At 46.1% G+C, this 24,779-nt stretch overlaps 1 protein-coding gene across 1 annotated transcript in view; it reads right to left on the bottom strand.

Annotated features, from left to right (window-relative positions):
- Window positions 1–24,779, bottom strand: part of wdr43 (WD repeat domain 43) — a 70,433-nt gene that overhangs the window by 28,944 nt on the left and 16,710 nt on the right. The window contains exons 5-8 of the mRNA XM_068027685.1: window positions 20,871–21,010; window positions 9,710–9,812; window positions 2,326–2,390; window positions 1,327–1,492 (exon numbers count right to left, since the gene is read on the bottom strand). Of these exons, the coding sequence (XP_067883786.1) occupies window positions 1,327–1,492; window positions 2,326–2,390; window positions 9,710–9,812; window positions 20,871–21,010 (474 nt within the window). The remainder of the gene's footprint in view (window positions 1–1,326; window positions 1,493–2,325; window positions 2,391–9,709; window positions 9,813–20,870; window positions 21,011–24,779) is intronic.

The raw sequence follows: 24,779 nt of genomic DNA on the forward strand, positions 1-24,779 counted from the left end.
TTTATGACATAGCAGCCCAAGCATGTTACAAATTTGGTAGCAAAGACAATTTAAGTCAACTAAGACCTGAGGAAGCAGGTAGAGGTAAAGAGAGAACATGCAGCTAATCAGATACTTGAGCAACAAAGTACAGTTTCTCAGCTACAAGGTTTTTTTTTTAAGCTCTTTCATGGGATGAGTGTGTCGCAGGCAAGGCCAGCATTTGTTGCCCATCCCTAATTGCCCTTGAGGTGGTGGTGAGCCGCCTTCTTGAAACGCTGCAGTCCATCTGGTGTAGGTCCACCAGCAGTGCTGTTACGAAGGGAGTTTCATGTTTTGGATCCAGCAACAGTGAAGGAACGACGATATAGTTCCATGTCAGGATGGTGTGCAACTTGGAGGGGGACTTGCAGTGGCAGTGCTCGCATGCGTCTGCCTTTATGCTTCCAGGTTTGGAAGGTGTTGTTACAGGAGGCTTGGCGAGTTGCCGCAATGCATATTGTATATGGTACACACTGCTGCCACCATGTGTCAGTGGTGGAGGAAGTGAATATTTAAGGTGGTGGATGGGGTGCTGTTGATGTCCTAGATGGTGTTGAACTTCTTGAGTGCTGTTGGAACTGCACTCATCCAGGCAAGTGGAGAGTATTCCATTACACTCCTGACTTGTGCTTTGTAGATGGTGGACAGGCTTTGGAGAGTCGGGAGAGGAGTTACTCACCACAGAATTCCCAGCCTCTGACTTGTTCTTGTAGCCACAGTATTTATATGGCTACTCCAGTTCAGTTCCCGGTCAATGGTAACCCCCAGGATATTGATAGTGGGGGATTCAGCGATGGTAATACCATTGAATGTCATGGGGAGGTGGTTAGATTCTCTCTTATTGGAGATGGTCATTACGTGTCATTTGTGTGGCACAAATCTTACTGGTCAAATGTTGACTTCATTTTAGACTGCAGATGCATTTCAGAATTCCAGAGCCAGCTAACATAAAATATATTCTCAACTGTACAAGAATCAGCACAGGGCCAACTATTAAAACAGTGCTTGTACATATCAGTGCACTCTATATCATGGCCAACCTAAAACCAAATCCAATCACAAATGGAAACTGCTTACTTCAACTTCCATTCACTTCTCCTAATATTTGAAATGACAATCCCAGCTGATGAGTGTAATGTAACATTTTCACCTTACTAGTATCTACAATTATTTTACATTCAGTGATAGAACTGCAGATAACTGTTAGGTTTTCCCCTTTCTTCCCCATGTTTACACACAAAACACCCAAAATGGCAAACAGAATAGGAAAATGACAACACAACTTTGGCTAATTATATCACTTACCACTCTCTCTATGATTGGATGCAGCACATTGTTATATGCTATCAATATTGATTGCCTATCAGAACAAAATGCGGCTGCCAGGATAGGAACAGGTCTTGTATCCATGCCTCTTCCTGACGTTGCTATCTGTACAGTGCATGTCGGCGAGAGGGGCTTTTTGCAGTAACTATTTAAAATGAACACACAACCATTAGATGAACAGGGAAATTTTACATGCAACTTTAAAAACAGACTATTTCCGTTTCTGTCATTACGATAGGCACTTTTTTGTCTATACATGCAATACCGTCCTGGTGCCGTATTGCTGCTTGCCGAGGATTTGCAAATCTGTCCACTTTTTCTGTGCTCCACCATAGCTTTTATTACATGAATTCTCAAATGCTCTTGAAGACATTGTCCAAGTCAGGCGAGAGTCTCACCCACAGAGGCACAGTGGTTAGCACTGCAGCCTCACAGCTCCAGCGACCCAGGTTCAATTCTGGGTAGTGCCTGTACAGAGTTTGCAAGTTCTCCCTGTGTCTGCATGGGTTTCCTCCGGGTGCTCCGGTTTCCTCCCACATGCCAAAGACTTGCAGGTTGATAGGTAAATTGGCCAGTATAGGTAGGTGGGAGGGGAATATAGGGAAGGTGGTGATGTGGTAGGAATATGGGATTAATGTAGGATTAGTATAAATGGGTGGTTGATGGTCGGCACAGACTCAGTGGGCCGAAGGGCCTGTTTCAGTGCTGTATCTCTAAATAAATAAATAGTGACACCAGCCATGAAAGGAGCTGTACCACCATTATTGGAAGCAGTAAAGAAAGGTTTCCTACCATTCTGACAACCAAATCAAAACATATAGTTTTCAGTTTCTGCTAAAATGTGCATATAGCTTTCTATTCAAGAGTCCAACACAATATATTATTAGGAGTCAGGGGTCTTCTGCCTTTAAAAAATATTTGATTATCAAGAAGAGAAAAGGTGACATTAAGTTGTTTGGGAACAGATCTAATTCTTACCCATTTAAGATGTGTTCAAACAGTAGCATCTGTCCATCCCGGCAGACGACAGCCAACTTCACCGGCTGAAGAACAAGTTAGAATTATCTTCCAATTGATACAAGTGGCAATTAAAATGTACAATCACGTATAAAGGCAATAGGCAGAAAACAAAGTACAAAGGTAACAGAAATAAGAAACGGACAAGAATTCAAACTCATTTCTTCACCTTGAGAAAAGTCGATAAAGATTATACAGTACTTTCTCTGATATAGCACTGCATAATCCAAACTGATCCCAAATGCTACTGGTGGAGACACTAAATATTTTCCCAAACTTAAGATCACCCAAATATTAGTCATACAGCTATGCATAGCAAACCCCAAAGTATTTTTCTTCGCGTTCTCCTCCAACCCCACCAAGTTATTCCTTCATTTTAAAAGAAAATGTATTTTTTCTTGCCCTTCCATTGTATCTCATCTGCTTTACAAAAGTAGACATTGCTTCGCACCACAGCATCAAGCACAATGCAAGGGTTGGAGTTAAGTGTCATTAGCACCCAGTAGTTGAGCTGGTTAAGACAGAGTTGCTTCCTAGACAGATCAGACCTAGGCCCTGTACCAATCTGAGACAGGATTTAAAAATATAATTAATTCATTTACGTGATGCAACTAGCAGACAATTTACTGCCCATCCCGAATTGCTCTCAAAAAGGCAGTGATGAGTGGCCTACTTGAAGTGCTGCAGTCCATGCGGTGAAGGTACTCTGCTGTTGGGTAGGGAGTTCCAGGATGTTAATCCAGCGACGAATGGCAATGTATTTCCAAGTCAGGATGGTGACAGACTTGGAGGAGAACTAGCATGTAGTGTTCCCATGTACCTGCTATCCTTTTGCTTCTAGGTGATAGAGGTCACAGGTTCAGAGGTGCTGACGAAGCAGCTTTGGCAAGTTTCTGAAGTGGATCTTGTAGATGGAACACAATGCAGTCATGTTGCACCAGTGATGTGGGGAGTGCCGATTAAGCAGGCTGCTTTGTCCTTGATGGGGTCAAGTTTCTCGAGTGCTGTTGGAGCTACACTCATCCAGGCAAGTGGACAGTATTCGATCACATGCCTGACTTGCACCTTGTAGGTGATGGAACGGCTCTGGGGAGTCAGGGATGACTATAGAAGCAATACAATTGTAAGGGTCAAAGAAAGATAAACCAATCAGCCTTCCTGCTTCTGGTTGTTACGGCCCTGGGGTCAAACTGCCAATAGCCTGTTAACAACATCATTCATTCTTACACTTAACAGAACTTGAGCAAGGTATTAAGAATGCCAGGAACTATACTCCTACTAGAAGTTAACTCCTTCAGAAGAGAAGGAAAAATTGAAAGAGAAATATTCTTTTTAATAAAGTCAGCTACGTCCACACCCTTACTTTAACAAGCTGCCCATACAAAACTCACTTCTGTATTCTAAAAAGTTATGCAGCCAAAGAAGGCAGCACCTTTCTTACAAAAGCTAGGAGCGCCAAGGGGAGGTGGCGGTATAGCGGTAATGTCCCTGTGCTACCAATCCAGAAGCCCAGGATAATGCTCTGGGGACACAGGTTCAAATCCCACCAGGCAGTTAGTGGAATTTAAATTCAAATACTAAACCTGGATTTAAAAAAGCTCGTCTCAGTAGTGAGCATTGTCGATGGTCATAAAAGTCCATGTGGTTCACTAATCTCCTTTAGGGAAGGAAATCTGCCTACATGTGACTCCAGGCCCACAGCAATGTGGTTGACTCTTGAATGCTCTCTGAAATGGCCTAGCAAGCCACTAAGTTGTACTAAACCGCTACAGCAAAGTCTAAAAAGAAAAACCGGACGGACCACGTGGCATCAAACTAGGCACCGGAAACGACAATGGCATACCCAACCCTGTTAATCCTGCCAAGTCCTTCTTACTAACATCTGAAGGCTTGTACCAAAATTTGGAGAGCTGTCCCTCCTCAGACTAGTCAAGCAACAGCCTGACAGTCATACTCTCAGAATCCTATCTTACAATGTCCCAAATATCATCATCCCTGGGTATGTCCCGTCCCACAGACAGGACAGACCCACCAGAGGTGGCAACGCTGTGATATACAGTCGGGAGAGTGTTGCCCTGGGAGTCCCCAACACTGATTCCAGAAACCATGAAGTTTCATGGCATCAGGTCAAACAAGGGACAGAAGCCTCCTGCTGACTACCACCTATCGCACCCCCCTCGGCTGATAAATCAGTAATCCTCCATGTCGAAGACCACTTGGAAGAAGCACTGAGTGTACCAAGGGCACACAATGTACTCTGGATGAGGGACTTCAATGTCCATCATCAAGAGTGGCTCTGTAGTACCGCTACTGGCTCAGTCCTAAAGGACACAGCTGTTAGACCAGGTCTGCAGCAGATGGTGAGGGAACCAGCAAGAGGTGAAAACCTACTTAGAACCATAGAAATGTTACAGCACAGAAGGAGGCCATTCAGCCCATCGTGTCGGCGCCAGCTGAAAAAACTAGCCGCCCAATCTAATCACACCTTCCAGCACCTGGCCCATAGCCTTGCAGGTTACAGCACTTCAGGTGCATCTCCAGGTACCTTTCAAATGAGTCGAGGGTTTCTGCCACCAACCTGATCTGGGCAGTAAATTCCAGACACCCACCACCCTCTGGGTGAAAAAGATTTTCTTCATGTCCCCTCTAAGCCCTCTAACAATCACCTTAAATCTGTGGCCCCTGGTAATTGACCTCTCTGCTAAGGGAAACCAGTCCTTCCTGTCTACTCTATCTAGGCCCCTCATAATTTTGTTCACCTCAATTAGGTAACCCCTCAGCCTCCTTTGTTCCAAGGAAAACAACCCTAGCCTATCCAATCTTTCCTCATAGCTGCAACTTTCAAGCCCTGGCAACATTCTTGTAAATCTCCTCTCTACTCTCTCCAGAGCAATTATGTCCTTCCTGTAATGTGATGACCAGAACTGTACACAATACTCCAGCTGTGGCCTAACCAGCAGTTTATACAGTTCCAGCATCACATCCTTGCTTTTGTATTCTATACCTCGGCTAATAAAGGAAAGCATTCCATGTGCCTTCTTCACCACTCTACCTAACAGTCCTACTACCTCCAAGTACCTGTGGACATTTACTCCAAGGTCTCTCACCTCTTCTACCCCTAATATCCTCCCATTTATTGTGTATTCCCTTGCTTTACTTGACATCCCCAAATGCATTACCTCATACTGCTCAGGACTGCATTCCATTTGCCCACTCAATCAACCCATTCATATCATTCTGGAGTCTACAGCTATCTTCACTATCAACTACACAGCCAATTTTTGTGTCATCTGCAAATTTCCCAATCATACCTGCCACTGTTGTCCAAATCATTAATCTATACTACAAATAGCAAGGTACCCAGCACTGAGCCCTGTGCAACACCACTGGAAGCCACTTTCCATTCGCAAAACATCCGTCGGCCATTACCCTTTGTTTCCTGTCACTGAGCCGATTTTGGATCCAACTTGCCACATTCCCCTGCATCCCACGGGCTTTTATTTTTCAAAGTGATTCTTGACAACGCAACCGGCTGCTGATGTCATCCGACTGCACCAACCTGCGCAAACGGGCTCCTGCTCTCAGCGCTGCGTTCCGCAATGCCGGGACCGGTTGGTGCATGCGCAGATGATGTCATCATGTAAATTGCCAGGACTGGTTCGCACATGTGCAGAGACGTCATCGCATAACGCGAGGGGGGAGAAGAGAGAGAAGGGGGGCGCGCCAGGGAAGCAGGAAGAGAGCGGCCAAAGACCTTGGTGACGGAGGCTGCGTTCGCCTCCCCACCACCCCCCCCCCACCGCCGTATCTCTCCGGCATTCCGCCCCATTTCTCCCCCCCCCCCCCCCCACCCGCTGAATCTCACCGACAATTCCCCCCACCGCCCGATCTCTCCGGACATTGTGTGCTGCCATGTGTTTACGCTGCCTTTGTGTGATTATTTGAGCAGCGCCAACTTTAGTCCTGGCAGCTGCCTGAATGTCTCAGACTGTGGCATTTTATTTGAACAGGCTGCATTTGCGCATGTGCCAGTGCAGGGCCACCTACTGGCTGCATTGTCAGCAAACGCAGCCTTTATTTTTCTGACCTGTTATGTGGGACCTTGTCAAATGCCTTACTAAAATCCATGTAGACCTCATCCACAGCACGACCCTCATCAATCCTTCTTGACCTCGCCCTCACCAATCTACCTGTCGCAGATATATCTGTCCATGTTAGTATTGGTAGGAGTGACCACCACACAGTTGTTGTAGAGACAAGTCTCACCTCCACATTGAAAATACCTTCCATGGTGTTGTGTGGCACTACCACCGTGCTAAATAGGAGGTTTCAGAGCTAGCAACTCAAAACTGGGCATCCATGCAGCGCTGTGGGCCATCAGCAGCAGCAGAATTGCATTCAACCACAATCTGTAATCTGATGGCTGGGCATATATCTCGCTACTAATTACTATCAAACCAGGGGATCAAGCATGGTTCAATGAAGAGTACAGGAGAGCATGACAGGAGCAGCACCAGGCATACCTCAAAATGAGGTATCAACCCTCCCTCGTCTGTCACCATCACACAGGCGTGGCGCCATTTTTAAAGGGCTTCAGGCCCTTCCGCATCATTTCAATATGTAAAGTGAAAAGGGAGAGAAAATTAAATATAAAAATTTATTCCGTTTCAATCCCCTCTCCCACATGCTCAATGACTAATCACTTTATTAATTGCCCTCTCCCACAAATAAAATTTTCTTCCCATCATGAACTTTCCCCACAAACTTTTTTAACTTTGACCCTCAACCCCGTCCCACCATCCCCTTAACCAAAAGCAAGAGTTTTCCCTGCCCTCCCCACCCTGAAAACTTCACTCCTCCCCCCTCCCCACCAGTATTCCACCTTGGATCTCCGAACGGAGATGTGAAGGCACTGGAGTTCCGGCAACCAGCTGGAATATCGGAGCGGAACGGCCGTCACGACAAGGTAAGTATTTATTCATTCATTACCATTTATTTAAATTAAGTGTCTGTTGCCGAGAGGTGGGCAGCTGGCACAAGCCCTCGCCGCTGCCGGTAATATGGGGCGTGGCCTTCCCAGCGTCGAGGCCGGTGGCGTGCCTCTCCCGGAGGTATTTTCTGGGACCCCTACCACGACCCCCGACATTAGGGGGCTGGTAAAATCCAGCCCTATGCATCACCACAGTGCTGTTGGTCTCACCCGAGAATTTATGGAGAGCAAACCCCTGTTCTGCATTGTAATAGATGAGGAAAAGGAGCAGCAGTGGAGGCAAGAGGCCAGGAGAATGAGTTGGCAGCCTACTTACTACTACCACCACCCCTCTACCTAGAGATTGCACAGGCTGCACTGGTCATTCCAAGGTCTTTCGATGGAGCTATGCATCAGCAGACTGCACTTTGCAAAGGAAGCCTTTGGCCATCTGTGAGACATTCTACAAGAAGCCATCACAATCAATCTTCATACAGAACGTTACTGACACACATGAAAGCCACCGCGCAGGCCTGAATTTTTACTATTCTGGTCCTTCCAGTCAACCATAGGGGATCTGTGTAATATCAGCCAGGGATCTGTAAAAACCTGCATTCACCAAGTGATAGATGCCCTCTTAGTGAGGCAATTGATAGCACCCATGTTGTGCTGATGCACCGACCCAGAACCTTATGACATATCACCACATGCCTAGGCCAACTTTCATCAGCTGAGTGAACAAATCCAAACCATTTGTGTGGATTGTTCCTCGTGTAACTACGATCTCAATGCCCAACAGACCAGAGAATAAAAGTGATAATTCAACTTTAATGCGACAAAGAACATAACACAATAAAAAAAAGGCTTTCATAACCTGGTAAAGTGACAACACAGGACTACATGCATGCCAAACAGCGGAAGCAGCATGCGACAGACAGAGCTAAGCGATCCCACAACCAACGGATCAGAACAAACCTCTGCAGTCCTGCCACATCCAGTCGTTAATGGTGGTGAACAATTAAACAACAGGAGGAGGAGACTCCACAAATATCCCCAGTCTCAATGATGGGGGGGGCCAGCACATCAGTGCAAAAGATAAGGCTGAAGCATTTGCATCCATCTTCAGCCAGAAGTGCCGAGTGGACGATCCATGGCGGGTCTCCTCCTGAGGTCCCCAACATCACAGATGCCAGACATCAGCAATTCGATTCACTCCACATATCAAGAAATGGCTGTCAGCACGGGAAACTGCAAAGGCTATGGGCCCTGACAAATTCCAGCAATAGCACTGAAGACCTGTGCTCCAGAACTGGCCACGCCCCTAGCTAAGCTGTTCCAGTACAGCTACAACACTGGCACCTACCCGACAATGTGGAATTTTGCCCAGGGACATCCTGTACATAAAAAGGACAAATCCAGCCCAGCCAATTACCACTCCATCAGTCTACTATCAATCAAAATGATGGAAGGGGTCGTTGACAGTGCTACCAAGCAGAACTTACTTAGCAATAACCTGCTCACTGACGCTCAGTTTGGGTTCCGTCAGGGCCACTCAGCACCTGATCTTATTACAGCCTTGGTTCAAACATGAACAAAAGAGCTGAACTCAAAAGATCAGGGGACGGTGATTGCCCTTGACATCAAGGCAGCATTTGACCGAGTATGGCATCAAGGGGCCCTATCAAAACTGGAGTCAATGGGAATCAAGGGGAAAACTCTCTGCTGGTTGGAGTTATAGCTAGCACAAAGGAAGATGGTTGTGGTTGCTGAAGGTCAATCATCTCAGTCCCAGGACATCATTGCAAGAGTTCCTTAGGGTAGTGTCCTAGGCCCAACCATCTTCAGCTGCTTCATCGATGACCTGCCCCCCATCTTAAGTTCAGAGTGGGGATGTTCACTGATGAGTGCACAATGTTCAATACCAATCATGACTCCTCGGATACTGAAGCAGTCCGTGTCCATATGCAGCAAGACCTGGTTCCATCAACAGCAGCTTCCAAACCGTGACCTCTACCACCCAGAAGGACAAAGGCAGCAGATAGATGGGAACACCACCACCTCCAAGTCAAACACACCCTGACATGGAACTATATCGCCGTTCTTTCACTGTCACTACATCAAAATCTTAGAACTCCCTTCCTTACAGCACTGTGGGTGTAGCTACACCACAGGGACTGCAGTGGCACACCACCACCTTCTCAAGGGCAATAAATGCTGGCCTTGCCAGCGATGCTCACATCCCGTGAAAGAATAAAAAAAAAGCAGCCTCACCCCTTACAAAGCCAATTTTTCTGCAGATTAATTAGTATGTGGTTTTCCATGAAAATTACAAATTAAAACCAATACAAGACCACTCATCTGGGGTTCTCCACTTACATCTTCCCGGTCTCCTGAAGTGGTCAGGTCCACATATATGGGCTCATCTGTCAACGTGAAGGAGAGCACAGCATTCTTATCCTTCCCATCTGAACGCACTTGCCTGTTGAGGGAAACAGCAAATTACCAAATGTCCATCTCAAGCAAAGCTTCAGGGAGGGAGGTCACAGGACATGGCCAGCAGTTTCTCATAGAATTGACTTTGCCAAAAATTCAAAATCATAGCAGTACCTTAACAAAACACCTTAGATCAGAAGCCCAATTAATGATAGCCCTGCAGTGCACTGTTTTAAAAAAAAATCTTCGATTTTTGATTTTCTTTTTAAAAAGATAGGAAATGGGGGACTCTGGAGACTTTAGTGGAATACCCTCTTTGACTAACAGGAGCTGGGGGTTATTTTCAGGAACTGGACAATATTGGCACGACCACATTTATCTGTCAACTGAACAGCGAGAGCTACGTGATAGACCATCTCAGAGACGAACTATGTGGTATGGAACTGGCGGCATGCTTAGGTTAGACCTGGTAGTGGTAGCAGGCAGGTGCCGAACGGACTTTAGTGAATGAGCTGAGTTTCTTCTAAACTCCAGACACTTTTGCATTCATTTCTTTCTGGGGCTAGCACACAAATGCCCACATTCACTGAATTAAATTTCACAGCTTGTCACAACTTCTGGACTGTCTGTAAAACTGAAGATACAAGTCCCAGAAAGAAATGAAGAAGCAATGATTCACCACCACTACAATCTTGACTTGTTACTTGTAGTTCTGGATACTGTACCACAGGAGTGACAACCTGGCCTTCAAGGGAGCACAAACAACAACTAAATTGATCATTGGGATTTAGCACATGCGCTTTGAGGAAAATTTATGGATACTAGTACATTGATATTGGAAGAAAAACAGCTAGGGGGCATTCTAAGGTCCTGAAGTAGATAGATAAACTGAAAACAGTAATCATTAGTATTAACAAAAGCTATAAAGCAAGAGGGAACCGATTCAAATTTCGAAGAGGTAGGTCAAATGAGCACTCATAGTATCCAGAAATTTGCTCAACCACCTTAGCCAGTCAGGGAAAAATTGACAAGTTTCTCTTGCATTTGGTCATTTTTTTTCTTCACAAGGTTGCACCACCTGTTGGACAGGGTGAACATTCTGTTCACACAACAGCCAACCAAGTTTCAATGTAGGACCTGCAAAGGGTGCATCAGTGTTTGGATCAACAGATTGAGTATTCACAATGGAATGCACACATTTGGATCAAATAAGTAACAAGGTCACTAATTTGCAGTTAACAGACTTGAATTTAATCTATTCCTGTCAAACGGTAAATCTTTCAGCCCCCACACAGCTGAGACAGCATGGATCTTTGAAAGAGGAAAGCAAGCAGCATCTTAAATAAGCTTTGATGAACAAGACTGTCTATCCTGTCTGTAGCAGTACCTGTTCTCATTATCTCAATGCGGCTGGTACGCATTGATGAAACCTGCGGTAGCAGATCATGGATTGCAGCAATTATGATATTGAGGTGCGATACACAATTCTAAAGCAGGGACAGTGAGACTGGATCAGATATTGGAAACAGACTTCACTTAACAGGACTCAGTGGTAGTCAAAGAACCATGTAGCTTGAAGCTAACAAGACCTAGGCTGGAATTTTACAGTGGCTGGAGGGGAGCCATCCACCGACCGAAATGTCAGTGGCAATCCCACCTCTGTCGGGCCTGGAGATCCGGACCGAATTTTACAGTTCCCAGGCTCTTAATTGGTCTTAGGCGGGACTTCCACCTCAGAGACAGGAAGTCCTGCCTAATGGAGAGGCCGGCAGCTTAGTCCCAACAGCTCCATCGCGAGCGGTGGCCACTGCTGGGACTGCAAACCAAATGAAGACTGAAGTCGTCGAGGAGCCCTGGAGAATGGTAAGTTTTCGGGGCCTTGCTGTGGGGGGGGGGGGGGGGGTGGTGACAAACCATCAGGCCCTGACAAGGCAAGGGGAGATCGATTGGGAGGGGGGCTGGCGGGGAGCATGTTGGGCATTGGGACATCGGGGGTGGCCAGCCGTCGGACACAGGGTGCCCCATCAGGAGGGGCACCCCACCCCCCACTCCCATCAGAAGGCTTTTCTGAGGCCTTGGCCGCCTGCTGACCATAAAATCCCCATGGCTACAGGCAGAGGCTTGTAAGTGGTCGTTAATTGGCCACTTAAGAGCCTTGACTGGTCTAGGGCAGGCGGGCTGTTTCTCGCCGCCGCCACCCTACGTAAGTTGGTAGTGGAGGCGGGAGCAGGTCGCGAAGGGCCCCCCCGAGCCTCCCAGCCCGGTCTTTTGGGGGGGGGGGGGGGGGGGGCCATAAATTTCCAGCCCTAGTTTTTTTAGTCTTTCATGGGATGTGTGCATCGCTGGCAAGGCCAGCATTTGTTGCCCATCCCCAACTGCGAGGTGGTGGTGAGCTGCCTTCTTGAATCGCTGCAGTCCGTGGTGTGTAGGTACACCAAGTGTTGTTAGGAAGGGAGTTCCAGAATTTTGACCCAGTGACAGTGAAGCAACAACAATGCAGTTCCAGGTCAGGATGGTGTGAGACTTGGAGGGGAACTTCAATGTGGTGGTGTTCACAAGCATCTGCTGTCATTGTCCTTCTAGGTGGAAGAGGTCACAGGTTTGGAAAGTGCTGTTGAAGGAGGCGTGGGGTGTTGCTGCAGTACATCTTGTAGATGGTACATACTGTTGCCACTGTGCGTCAGTGGTGGTGGGAGTAAATGCTGAAGGTGATGGACAGGATGCCAATCAAGTGGGCTGCTTTGTCCTGGATGGTGTCGAGCTTCCTCAGCACTGTTGGAACTACACTCACCCAGGCATGTAGAGAGTACTCTATCACACTCCTGATTTGTGTCTTGACAATGGTGGACAGGTTTTGGGGAGTTAGGAGGTGGGTTACTCGCTGCAGAATTCATAGCCTCTGATCTGCTCTTGTAGCCACGGTATTTATATGGCTACTCCAGTTCAGTTTCTGATCAAGAGTAAGCCCAGGATGTTGATAGTGGGGTGTACAGCAATGATAATGCCATTGAAGGTCATGGGAAGATGGTTAGATTCTCTCTTATTGGAGATGGTCATTGCCTGGTGCGAATGTTGCTTGCATCTGGATGTTGTCCAGGTCTTGCTGCATGTGCACACAGACTGTTTCAGTATCTAAGGAGATGCGAAAGGTACTGAACATAGTAGTTATCCGAACATCCCGACTTCTGACCTTATGATGGGGGGCAAGGTGATTATTGAAGCAGCTGAAGATGGTTGGGCCTAGGACACTACCCTGAGGAACTCCTGCAGTGATGTCTTGGGGCTGAGGTGATGGCCCCCAACAACCATCCTCCTTTCTGCTAAGTATGACTCCAGGCAGTGGAGAGACCCCTCCCCCCCCCACCCCGATTCCCACTGACTTCAGTTTTGCTAGCGCTCCTTGATGGCACACTCAGTAAAATGCTGCTTTGATAGTGAGAGCAATCACTCTCGCCTCAACTCGAGTTCAGCTCTTTTGTCCATATTTGAACCAAGGCAGTCATGAGGTCAGGAGCCGAATGACCCTGGCGGAATCCAAATGGAGTGTCACTGAGCAGGTTTTTGCGTTTACATGGCACTTGACAGCATGGTCAATGACACCTTCCATCATTTTGCTAATGATCAAGTGTAGACTGACGGCACAGTAGTTGACCAGATTGGATTTGTCCTGCTTTTTGTGAATAGGACATACTTGGGCAATTTTCCACATTGTTGAGTAGATGCCAACTATAGCTGTACTGGAATAGCTTGGTTCGGGGGCACAGCTAGTTCTGGAGCATAAGTCTTCAGTACTACAGCCAGGATGTTGTCAGGGCCCATAGCCTTTGCAGTATCCTGCGCCTTCAGCCGTTTCTTGATATCACGTGGAGTAAATCGAAATGGCTCAAGACTGGCATCTGTGATGCTGGGGACCTCAGGTGGAGGCCAAGATGGATCATCCACTTGGCACTTCTGGCTGAAGATGGCTGCGAATGTCACAGACTTCTGAGTAACAGTGGCCAAGCGAACGGCTGGTTGAATTCTCTTTAAGGTATTCAATAGGTACCAATAAATTCATTTTCTGATTTGGTAATATCTAATATTCCCCTAAGTATATCTAGTCCAACCACTTGAAAGTCAAAGATATCCCTCCACACATTAGGACATAGACCAAGAACAGCTCCAGACTTCCTTGATCTTTCCAGTCCAGCAACTGTTACTTAGTGAATGCTGTAGAACATTAGGTTGGAAAAGCTGTGTTTGTTCTCCTTAGAACAAATGAGACTGAGGGGAGATTTAATAGAAGTGTATAAGATCATGATAGGCTTAGATACGTTAGCCAAGGAAAAACTGTTCATTATCAAATGGTACAAGGACTAGGGGACACAGATTGAAAGTTTTGGGCAAAAGATGCAGGGGAATGTGAGGAAACACTTTTTTTTTTGCACAGCAGGTGGTAATGACCTGGAACTTGTTGTCCACAAGGGTGGTGAAAGCAGAGACATTCAAGCACTTCAAGAGGACGTTGGATGGCCAGCTGAGAAATAGACTTGCAGGGCTATGGGGATCAAGTCAGGGAATGGGACTGACTGCATAGCTCTGCATAGCCGGCATAACCTCCACAGGCCAAATGGCCTCCTTCTGTGCTGTAATTGACACGGACTCTATTTTTGATGTATGCGGAACCAGTACTGAATATGACCAACTTTGTCCAACTTGAGTATTACAGTATTTGGACTGGTGGAGGGATGCTAATCCCAGGTAACAATTTCTTGCTCGAGTTTACCCAGCTGGTCTATCATTCATCAGTTTACCAAAGAGTGCTGAGAGTCCGAACCATGTTGTCTTCTGATAATTGAGTACCTCAGGTCACTTTTTTAAATTAACTTCATGGGATGTGGGCATTGCTGGCTAGGCCAACATTTATTGCCCATCCCTAATTGCCCTTGAGAAGGTTGTGAACCGCTGCAGTCCATGTGGTACACCCACAGTGCTATGAGGAAGGTAGTTCCAGGATTTTGACCCAGTGAGAGTGAAGGAAAGGCGATATAGTTCCAAATGAGGATGCTGTGTAGCTTGGAGGGGAACTTGCAGGTGGTGGTGTTCCCACGCATCTGCTGCCCTCGTCTTTCTAGGCAGTAGAGGTCGCGGGTTTGGAAGGTGCTGCCTGAGTAACCTTGGTATGCTGTTGCAGTGCATCTTGCAGATGGTAGTCACTGCTGCCACTGTGGTGGAGGGAGTGAATGCTTGTGGATGGGGTACCAATCAAGCGGGTTGCTTTATCATAAATGGTGTTGAGCTTCTTGAGTGTTGTTGAAGCTACACTCATCCAGGAAAGCAGAGAGTATTCCATCACACTCCCGACTTGTGCCTTGCAGATGAACAGGCTTTGGGGAGTCAGGAGGTGAGTTACTCTCCGCAGAATTCTAGCCTCTGACCTGCTCTTCACAGAATCACAGAATAATACAGTGCAGAAGAGGCCCTTCGGCCCATTGAGTCTGCACCGATGCATTAAAACACCTGACCTGTCTACCTAATCCCATTTGCCAGCACTTGGCCCATAGCCTTGAATGTTATGACGTGCCAAGTGCTCATCCAGGTACTTTTTAAAGGATGTGAGGCAACCTGCAGCTACCACCCTCCTAGGCAGGGCATTCCAGACCATCACCACCCTCTGGGTAAAAAGGTTCTTCCTCAAGTCCCCCTTAAACCTCCTGCCCCTCACCTTAAACTTGTGACCCCTCGTAACTGACCCTTCAACTAAGGGGAACAGCTGCTCCCTATCCACCCTGTCCATGCCCCTCATAATCTTGTACACCTCGATCACGTCACCCCTCAGTCTTCTCTGCTCCAGCGAAAACAACCCAAGCCTATCCAACCTCTCTTCATAGCTTAAATGTTCCATCCCAGGCAACATCCTGGTGAGTCGCCTCTGCACCCCCTCCAATGCAATCACATCCTTCCTATAATGTGGCGACCAGAATTGCACACAGTACTCCAGCTGTGGCCTTATCAAAGTTCTGTACAACTCCAACATGACCTCCCTGTTTTTGTAATCTATGCCTCGATTGATAAAGGCAAGTGTCTCATATGCCTTTTTCACCACCCTATTACATTGCTCTTCTGCCTTCAGAGATCTATGGACAAACACGCCAAGATGGATCATCTTTGTTCATCGGAACTTCCCAGTGTCAGGCCATTCATTGAATACTTCCGTGTCACATTACTCCTTCCAAAGTGTGTCACCTCACACTTTTCAGAGTTAAATTCCATCTGCCACTTTTCTACCCATTTGACCATCCCGTCTGCATCTTCCTGTAACCTCAGACACTCCACCTCACTGTTAACCACTCGGCCAATCTTTGTGTTATCCGCGAACTTACTGATCCTACCCCCCACATAGTCATCTATGTCATTTATATAAATGACAAACAAGAGTGGACCCAGCACAGATCCCTGTGGTATGCCACTGGACACTGGCTTCCAGTCACTAAAACAGCCGTCTGGTCATCACTCTGTCTCCTACAGCTAAGCCAATTTTGAATCCACCTTATCAAGTTACCTTGTATCCCATGTGCATTTGCTTTCTTGATAAGTCTCCCATGTGGGACCTTGTCAAAGGCTTTGCTGAAATCCATGTAAACTACATCAATTGCACTACCCTCATCTACACACCTGGTCACATGCTCAAAAAATTCAATCAAATTTGTTAGGCATGAGCCCCCTCTGACAAAGCCATGCTGACTATTCCAAATCAAATCTTGCCTCTCCAAGTGGAGATAGATTCTCTCCTTCAGAATTTTCTCCAATAGTTTCCCTACCACTTGACGAGAGACTCACTGGTCTGTAATTCCCTGGCTTATCTCTACAACCTTTCTTAAATAGTGGGACCACATTAGCTGTTCTCCAGTCCTCTGGCACCTCCCCTGTGGCCAGAGAGGAATTAAAAATTAGGGTCAGAGCCCCTGCAATCTCCACCCTCGCCTCCCACAGCATCCTGTGACACAAATCGTCTGGACCTGGAGATCTGTCCACTTTTAAGCCTTCCAGTACCTCCAATACCCTATGACAATTTGCTCATGAACCTCACAGTCTCTCTCCCTAAGTTCCATATCTACATCCTCATTCTCTTGGGTGAAGACAGATGTGAAGTATTCATTCAACACCCTACCAATGTCTTCTGGCTCCACCCACAAATTTCCCCCTTGGTCCCTAATGGGTCCTACTCTTTCCCTGGTTATCCTCTTCCCATTGATATACTTATAGAATATCTTGGGATTTTCCCTACTTTTACTAGCCAGAGCTTTCTCATATCCCCTCTTTGCTCTCCTAATTGCTTTCTTAAGCTCCATCCTACACTTTCTGTATTCCACTAATGCTTCCATTAATTTGCTCTCCTTGTATTTGCTAAAAGCCTCTCTTTTCCTTCTCATCGTACCCTGAATGTTTCTGGTCATCCATGGTTCTCTGGGCTTGTTGCTCCTACCTATTACCCTTGAGGGAACATGTTGGGCCTGTACCCTCCCCATTTCCTTTTTGAATGCCCCCCACTGCTCTTCTGTAGATTTGTCGACAAGTAACTCTTTCCAATCTACCTTGGCCAGAACCTGCCTTATTTTACTAAAATTCGCTCTCCCCCAGTCCAAAACCTTTGTTTGCAACTTGTCTATTTCTTTCTCCATAACAAGCTTAAATTGTACCATGTTATGGTCACTATCACCAAAATACTCCCCCACCAACACATCAACCACCTGTCCGGCTTCATTCCCCAGAATTCGGTTCAGCACTGCACCCTCCCTTGTTGGATCCTCTACATATTGGGCTAAAAGGTTCTCCTGTATATATTTTAAGAACTCCACTCCATCTAAGCCCTTAACACGATGACTATCCCAATTAATGTTGGGAAAGTTGAAATCACCTAATATAATTACCCTATTATTTTTACACACCTCTGCAAATTGCGCACATATTTGCTCAATTTCCCGCTGACTATCTGGGGGTCTATAATAAACACCTAGCAATGTGGCTGTCCCTTTTTTATTCCTAAACTCTACCCATAAAGCTTCATTTGATGCCCCCTCCAAGATGTCATCTCTCCTTACTGCAGTAACTGACTCCTTAACTAATATTGAAATGCCCCCTCCTCTTTTACTCCCTCCTCTGTCTCGCCTGAAGATTCTATATCCCGGGGTATTGAGCTGCCAATCCTGTCCCTCCCTCAACCATGTCTCCCTGACGGCTACTATATCACAATTCCACGTGTCAATCATTGCCCTTAACTCATCCGTTTTACCTGCAATACACCTGGCATTAAAGTAGAGGCCTTCCATCCTGGTCTTACTCCCTTGAAACTTACTTCTGCTGTATTCCCTCTGACTTGTTTGCTTTCCTGTGCCCCTATTCTGCTAGGAGTCTGCGTCCCCTCCCCCTGCCAAATTAGTTTAAACTCCTCCCAACAGCACCTGCAAACCCGCCAGCAAGGATATCAGTCCCCCTCTGGTTTAGATGTAGACCGTCCCGCTTGTACGGTCCCACCTTCCCAGAAACGGGAATGCACTCCAATGCAACCCAAGAAAGCACTCCAATGCAACCCAAGACAGCACTGTAAGATGGCCCACTTTTATACTAACTGACTCTAGCCCCTGAAAACTGGTTTAAGCCAATTCTCTAATTAACAAGGTGCAGCTGCAAGCAGAGCCTGAGTGAGCCCTGTTTAAAGCTGGTCTAAAACTCACCTTCTCCAACCCAAACAGCAACTGTTAAGTTAATCTGCTAACTAAAAGACAGATTAGACTGAAAATAAAATTAACCCCTAATTATCCTCAGTTACCAAACTTCCACTACAGCACTCTAATGCAACCCAAGTCAGCACTCCAGTGCAAACTTGTGCTCTTGTATCCACTGTATTTATACGGCTACCCTAGTTCAGTTTCTGGTCAGTGGTAACCCCCAGGATGTTGATTGTGGGGGATGCAGCAATCGTAACGCTGTTCAACGTCAAGGGGAGATGGTTAGATTCTCTCTTGTTGGAGATGGTCATTGCCTGGCAATTGTGTGACACAAATGTTACTTGCCACTTATCAGTCGAAACCTGGATATTGTCCAGGTCTTGCTGACTTTCTACACGGCCCTTGTAGAAATCTGAGGAGTTGCGAATGGTGCTGAACATTGTGCAATCAGCGAACATCCCCATTTCCAACCTTATGATTGAAAGGAGGTCTCATTGATGAAGCAGCTGAAGATAGTTGGGCCTAGGACACTACCCTGAAGAACTCCTGCAGTGATGTCCTGGAGCTCAGATGATTGACCAACAACCACAATCATCTTCCTTTGCACGAGGTATGACTCCAACCAGCGGAGAGCTTTCCCTGATTCCCAAAGACTCCAGTTTTGCTAGGGCTCCTTGATGTCATACTTGGTCAAACGCTACCTTGATGTCAAGGGCAGTCACTCTCACCTCACCTCTTGAGTTCAGCTCTTTTGTTCATATTTGAACCAAGGCTATAATGAGGTCAGGAGCTGAGTGATCCTGGCAGAACACAAACTGAGTGTCAGTGAGCAGGTTATTGCTAAGCAAGTGCCGCTTGATAGCACTGTCAATGACACCTTCCATCACTTTACTGATGATCAAGAGTAGACTGCGGGGGCAGTAATTGGTTAGGTTGGATTTGTCATCTTTTTGTGTACAGGACATACCTGGGCAATTTTCCATTGCCAGGTAGGTGCCAGTGTTGTAGCTGTACTGAAACAGCTTGGCTCGGGGCACAGCAAGTTCTGGAGCACAGGTCTTCAGTACTATTGCCGGAATGTTGTCAGGGCCTGTAACCTTTGCAGTATCCAGTGCCTTCAGTCGTTTCTTGATATCACGTGGAGTGAATCGAATTGGCTGACGACTGGCATCTGTGATGCTGGGGACTTCAGGAGGAGGCTGAGATAGATCATCAACTCGGCACTTCTGGCTGAAGATTGTTGCAGATGTTTCAGCCTTACCTTTTGCATTGATGTTCTGGGCTCCCCTGTCATTGAGGATGTGATATGTGTGCAGCAACTTCCTCCTGTTAGTTGTTTAATTGTCCACCACCATTCATGACTGGATGTGGCAGGACTGCTGAGCCTAGATCTGATCCGTTGGTTGTGGGATCACTTAGCTCTGTCTATCGCATGCTGCTTATGTAGTTTGGTACGCCAGTCCTGTGTTGTAGCTTCACCAGGGTGACACCTCATTTTGAGGTACGCCTGGTGCTGCTCCTGGCATGCCCTCCTGCACTCTTCATTGAACCAGCGTTGATCCCCCAGTTTGTTGGTAATGGTCGAGTGGGGGAAATGCCAGGCTATGAGGTTACAGATTGTGGTTGAGTACAATTCTGCTGCTGATGGCCCACTGCACCTCATGGATGCCCAGTTTTACATTGCTAGATCTGTTCAAAATCTATCCCATTTAGCACGGTGGTAGTACCACACAACATGATGGAGGGTATCCTCAATGTGCAGATGGGACTTCGTCTCCACAAGGACTGTGCGGTGGTCACTCCTACCAATACTTTTATGAACAGATGCATCTGTGGCAGGCAGATTGGTGAGGATGAGGTCAAGTATGTTTTTCCCCTCTGTTGACTGTTGGTTCCCTCACCACCTGCCGCAGACCCAGTCTAGCAGCTATGTCCTTTAGGACTCGGCCAGCTCGGTCAGTAGTGGTGCTACCGAGCCACTCTTGTTGATGGACATTGAAGTTCCCCCACCTAGAATACATTCTGCACCCTTACCACCCTCAATGCTTCCTCCAAGTGGTGTTCAACATGGAGGAGTACTGATTCATCATCCGAAAGGGGGCTGTATGGTAATCAGCAGCAGGTTTTCTTGCAAGAATCAATCTTACATCCAAAGCAAACAGGGCTCTACATTGGGAGCAAATTAACTCGGCAAGACCTCTAACAACTCTGAACACAGCAAGACCAAAATGGACCCATTTACAGTCAAATCCTCATAGCAACAAATGACCAAGAAAATGAATGGCTGAATTCTCTGTGGTACGCAATGGGCACTACTATATATTTTCAGAATATTTGGTAAAATCAACATATCTAGTGAACTAAAGGATATAAAAATAGACAGGCAGATGTCTCACCAAACATTAAGGAGTCGGTCATGCACAGCTCCTGACAGGAAGTACAGACCAGTTATTCCATCAAATGGCTGACTGTCGTTAGGTGGTCGTATTGTAGAAAATGTAAGTGATGATACTGTTGTTGCATGGCCTGTAAATTTCTGCAGAGGAAAGAACATTGGAAGAAATTTAACTACACCTTGCCTCAGCTTCATTAAAGCAGCCAGATCATCATCCATTCTGAACCTGCTGTTGGCTCTAGTTTAGACCTCATCCTCTCTCAACCTATACAATAGCTGACAATGAAGGGAGCAGCAACAGGGCTCAGAGCTCAGGCCAAGTCTGAAAGTGTGGCATGTCAATACTGAGTGCTGAACTGCCAGGGCCTCTCACCCCAAGGAGCATTAGAATTGTGCAGCTCCAATCAGGTGACCAATGATCTTGCGACAAGGTTCAGTTTCATTTATTTTTAAATGTACAGGTGCATTTTACAAGACAAGACCAAATAATGAACCCTGCCCTGCAATATTCCTTTTAAAAAGTTTCAATTAGGTAGAAATCTCATTTGATAGGACATTTGGCCCAAGGCCACTATACCAAGTACATGTATCACTATCATGCACTTCACGTCTGCGTGGGTTTCCTCCGGGTGCTCCGGTTTCCTCCCACATGCCAAAGACTTGCAGATTGATAGGTTAATTGGCCATTATAAATTGCCCCTAGTATAGGTAGGTGGTAGGGAAATATAGGGACAGGTGGGGATGTGGTAGGAATGTGGGATTAGTGCAGGATTAGTATAAATGGGTGGTTGATGGTCGGCACAGACTCGGTGGGCCGAAGGGCCTGTTTCAGTGCTGTATCTCTAAACGTGCCACCCAAATACCTCTATTTTATGGGACACTAATTCCATTTTCCTACCTGACGCTGCTGCCTGTAGCTACTCCTACCAGGTGATCTGCTGTCATGGTCTGTCATGCTTATCTATCTTGCGCCATCGTCACAAATCCGCTATAGCTTATCTGCAACCGCTGTGACATCCATCATCCGAAGAAGGGTCACTGACCCGAAACGTTAACTCTGCTTCTCTTTCCACAGATGTTGCCAGACCTGCTGAGTGAATCCAGCATTTCTTGTTTTTGTTACACCTAGGTCGGCCCCTCTTTCTGCTACCCTCCACTTTTCCCTTGAGAAGACAGCTTTTCAGTTCCTATCAAATGACCGAAATACTGACATTTTCTTTTCTGGATGTCGCTTTTTAGAGTTATACCTCCCTCCACAAAAATAACAAAAAGCAGCAGCATTTCCACTACCTTTTCTGCAGATACTGATCCAGTTCCTTTATCAAGTTGTCAACTGACTTCAGGCGACCATCTCAAGAGTCTGTTTTACATGTCCATTAGCTTGTGGGAGGATTAAAACTTCATCATCTCTAGCCTCGCTCAAAATGTGTGAATTTTAGAGTAAAAATGAAATGTTAAATTTATAGCCGGCAAAGGTTGGAGCAGAGTTGGAGTAGTGTGTGCAATTTTGAGCACATTACAGAAAGGAAATCAAAGCCATTGGACAGTGTACAACTGTCACCAGGATGCTGCCAAAGATGGAAACTGTAGCTATGAAGAGACTTAATAATGGAACTTATGTTATGTTATGGAGGTTATGCTGAACTTGTATAAAACACCAGTTCGGTCTCAGCTGGAGTGTGGTTATTAAAGCATATGGGATCTTGAGCTTCATAAATAGAGGCATTGAGTACAAAAGCAAGGAGGTTATGCTGAACCTTTATAAAGCTCTGGTTAGGCCCCAACTGCAGTACTGCATCCTGTTCTGGTCACCACACTTCAGGAAGGATGCCAGGGTCCTTGAAAGGGGGCAGAGGAGATTTACCAAAATGGTTAAAAGAAAAATACTGCGGATGCTGGAAATCTGAAATAAAAACAAGAAATGCTGGAAATACTCAGCAGGTCTGGCAGCATCTGTGGAGAGAGAAGCAGAGTTAACGTTTCAGGTCAGTGACCCTTCTTCAGAACTACCAAAATGATGCCAGAGACAGAGAATTTTAGTTTCAAGGTTAGGTTAGAAAAGCAGAGTTTGTTCTCCTTAGAACAAAAGAGATTGAGAAGAGATTTAACAGAAGTATATCAGATCATGACAGGCTTAGATAGTAAGACAGGGAAAAACTGTTCCCAGTAGCACAGATTGAAAGTTTTGGGCAAAAGATGCAGGAGGAATATGAGGGCTTTTTACACAATGGGTGGTAATGACCTGGTACTGGCTGCCCACAAGGGTGGTGGAAGCAGAGAATATCAATGACTCCGAGAGGAAGTTCAATGGCCACCTGAAAGAAATAGACTTGTAAGGCTATGGGATCGAGCCAGGGAGTGGGACTGACTGCATAACTCCGTGGAGAGCTGACATGGACGGCAGGCCCAGTGGCCTCCTCCTACGCAGTAAATGACTCTATTGCTTCCAGGTCTGGATGCCACACTTTAGGAAAGATGCGAGAGCGCGCAGAAAAGATGCACGAGAATGGATGCAGGGATGAGGAACTTCAGTTATTAAGATAGAGTGAAGAAGTTTGGACTGTTTTCCTTGGAGTAGAGAAGGCTGAAAGGAGATTTGATTGAGGTATTCAAAATAATGAGGGATCTGGACAGAGTAGGGAGAAACTTTCCCATCAGTGAAAGGATTGAGAACGAGAAAGACACAGATTTAAAGTAATTGGCAAAAGAAGTAAAAGTGGAATGAGGAAAAACTTTTTCACGCAGCTAGTGGTTAAGGTCCAGAATGCACTGCCCGAGTGAGTGGTGGAGGCAGGTTCAATCATGCCATTCAAAAGGGATTAGACAGTCAGCTGAAAAGGAAGAATGTGCAGGATAATGGTGAGAAGGCAGAGGAATGACATTAGGTCAATTGCTCATTCGGAGAGCCGGTGCAGACACAATGGGCTGAATGGCCTCCATCTGCACAGTAACAATTCTGTGATTCTATCTGCTGCACTGGAGCATAGAAAGCCAAGGAGAATTAAGCGTTTTTGGAACTATGGAGAGTTTTGATAGGTGGAGTGGGATAGTAGTAGTTAACGGACAGATCTTTTAAGGGAACAATGGATTAATATTTGAAAGAGAAAAATATGGGGCTCTGTGGAAAGAAAGCAGGACACTGGGATTCATTCTTGATTGCTCTAACAAAGATTCAGCAGATACGATGGACCCCTATGCTGTGAAGGTCTAATTCTATGCACATCGTCGTGGTACATATCGGCATCAACGACATAGGTTAAAAAAAGGGATGAGGTCCTACAAGCTGAATATAGGGAGTTAGGACATAAATTAAAAAGTAGGACCTCAAAAGGTAGTAATCTCAGGATTATTAAGATAGAGTGGTTTTGCTAACGCTCTCGGGGACGGTTTAAACTAGAATGGCAGGGGGAGGGGAATCTGAGCAGGGAGACAGAGGAGGGAAAAATATTGATAGAAATGAAAGATAAGCAAAAGTGGAAGGCAGAGAAAACAAGGGCGAGAAACAAATGGGGCCATGGTGCAAAATAAAGCTAAGATGACTAACAACGTTAAAAAGACAAGTCTAAAGGCATTGGGTCTTAATGCACGGAGCACTTGCAATAAAGTAGATGAATTAACAGCGCAAATCGATATAAACGGTTATGATACAGTTGCGATTACGGAGACATGGCTGCAGGGTGACCAAGGATAGAAACTGAACATGCAGGGCTATTCAATATTTAGAAAAGGGAAAGGAGGTGGGGTAGCGTTGTTAGCAAAGGAGGAAATCAATGCAATAGTGAGGAACGATAGAAGGATATTGGCTCGGAAAATCATGATGTGGAATCTGTATGGGTGGAGCTAAGAAACATCAAGGGGCAGAAAACGTTGGTGGGGTTTGTCTATAGGTCTCCAAACAGTAGTGGAGACA

The sequence above is a fragment of the Heterodontus francisci genome, chromosome 3 (genome assembly GCF_036365525.1).
Source record: "Heterodontus francisci isolate sHetFra1 chromosome 3, sHetFra1.hap1, whole genome shotgun sequence".
NCBI classification, from domain to species: domain Eukaryota; kingdom Metazoa; phylum Chordata; class Chondrichthyes; order Heterodontiformes; family Heterodontidae; genus Heterodontus; species Heterodontus francisci.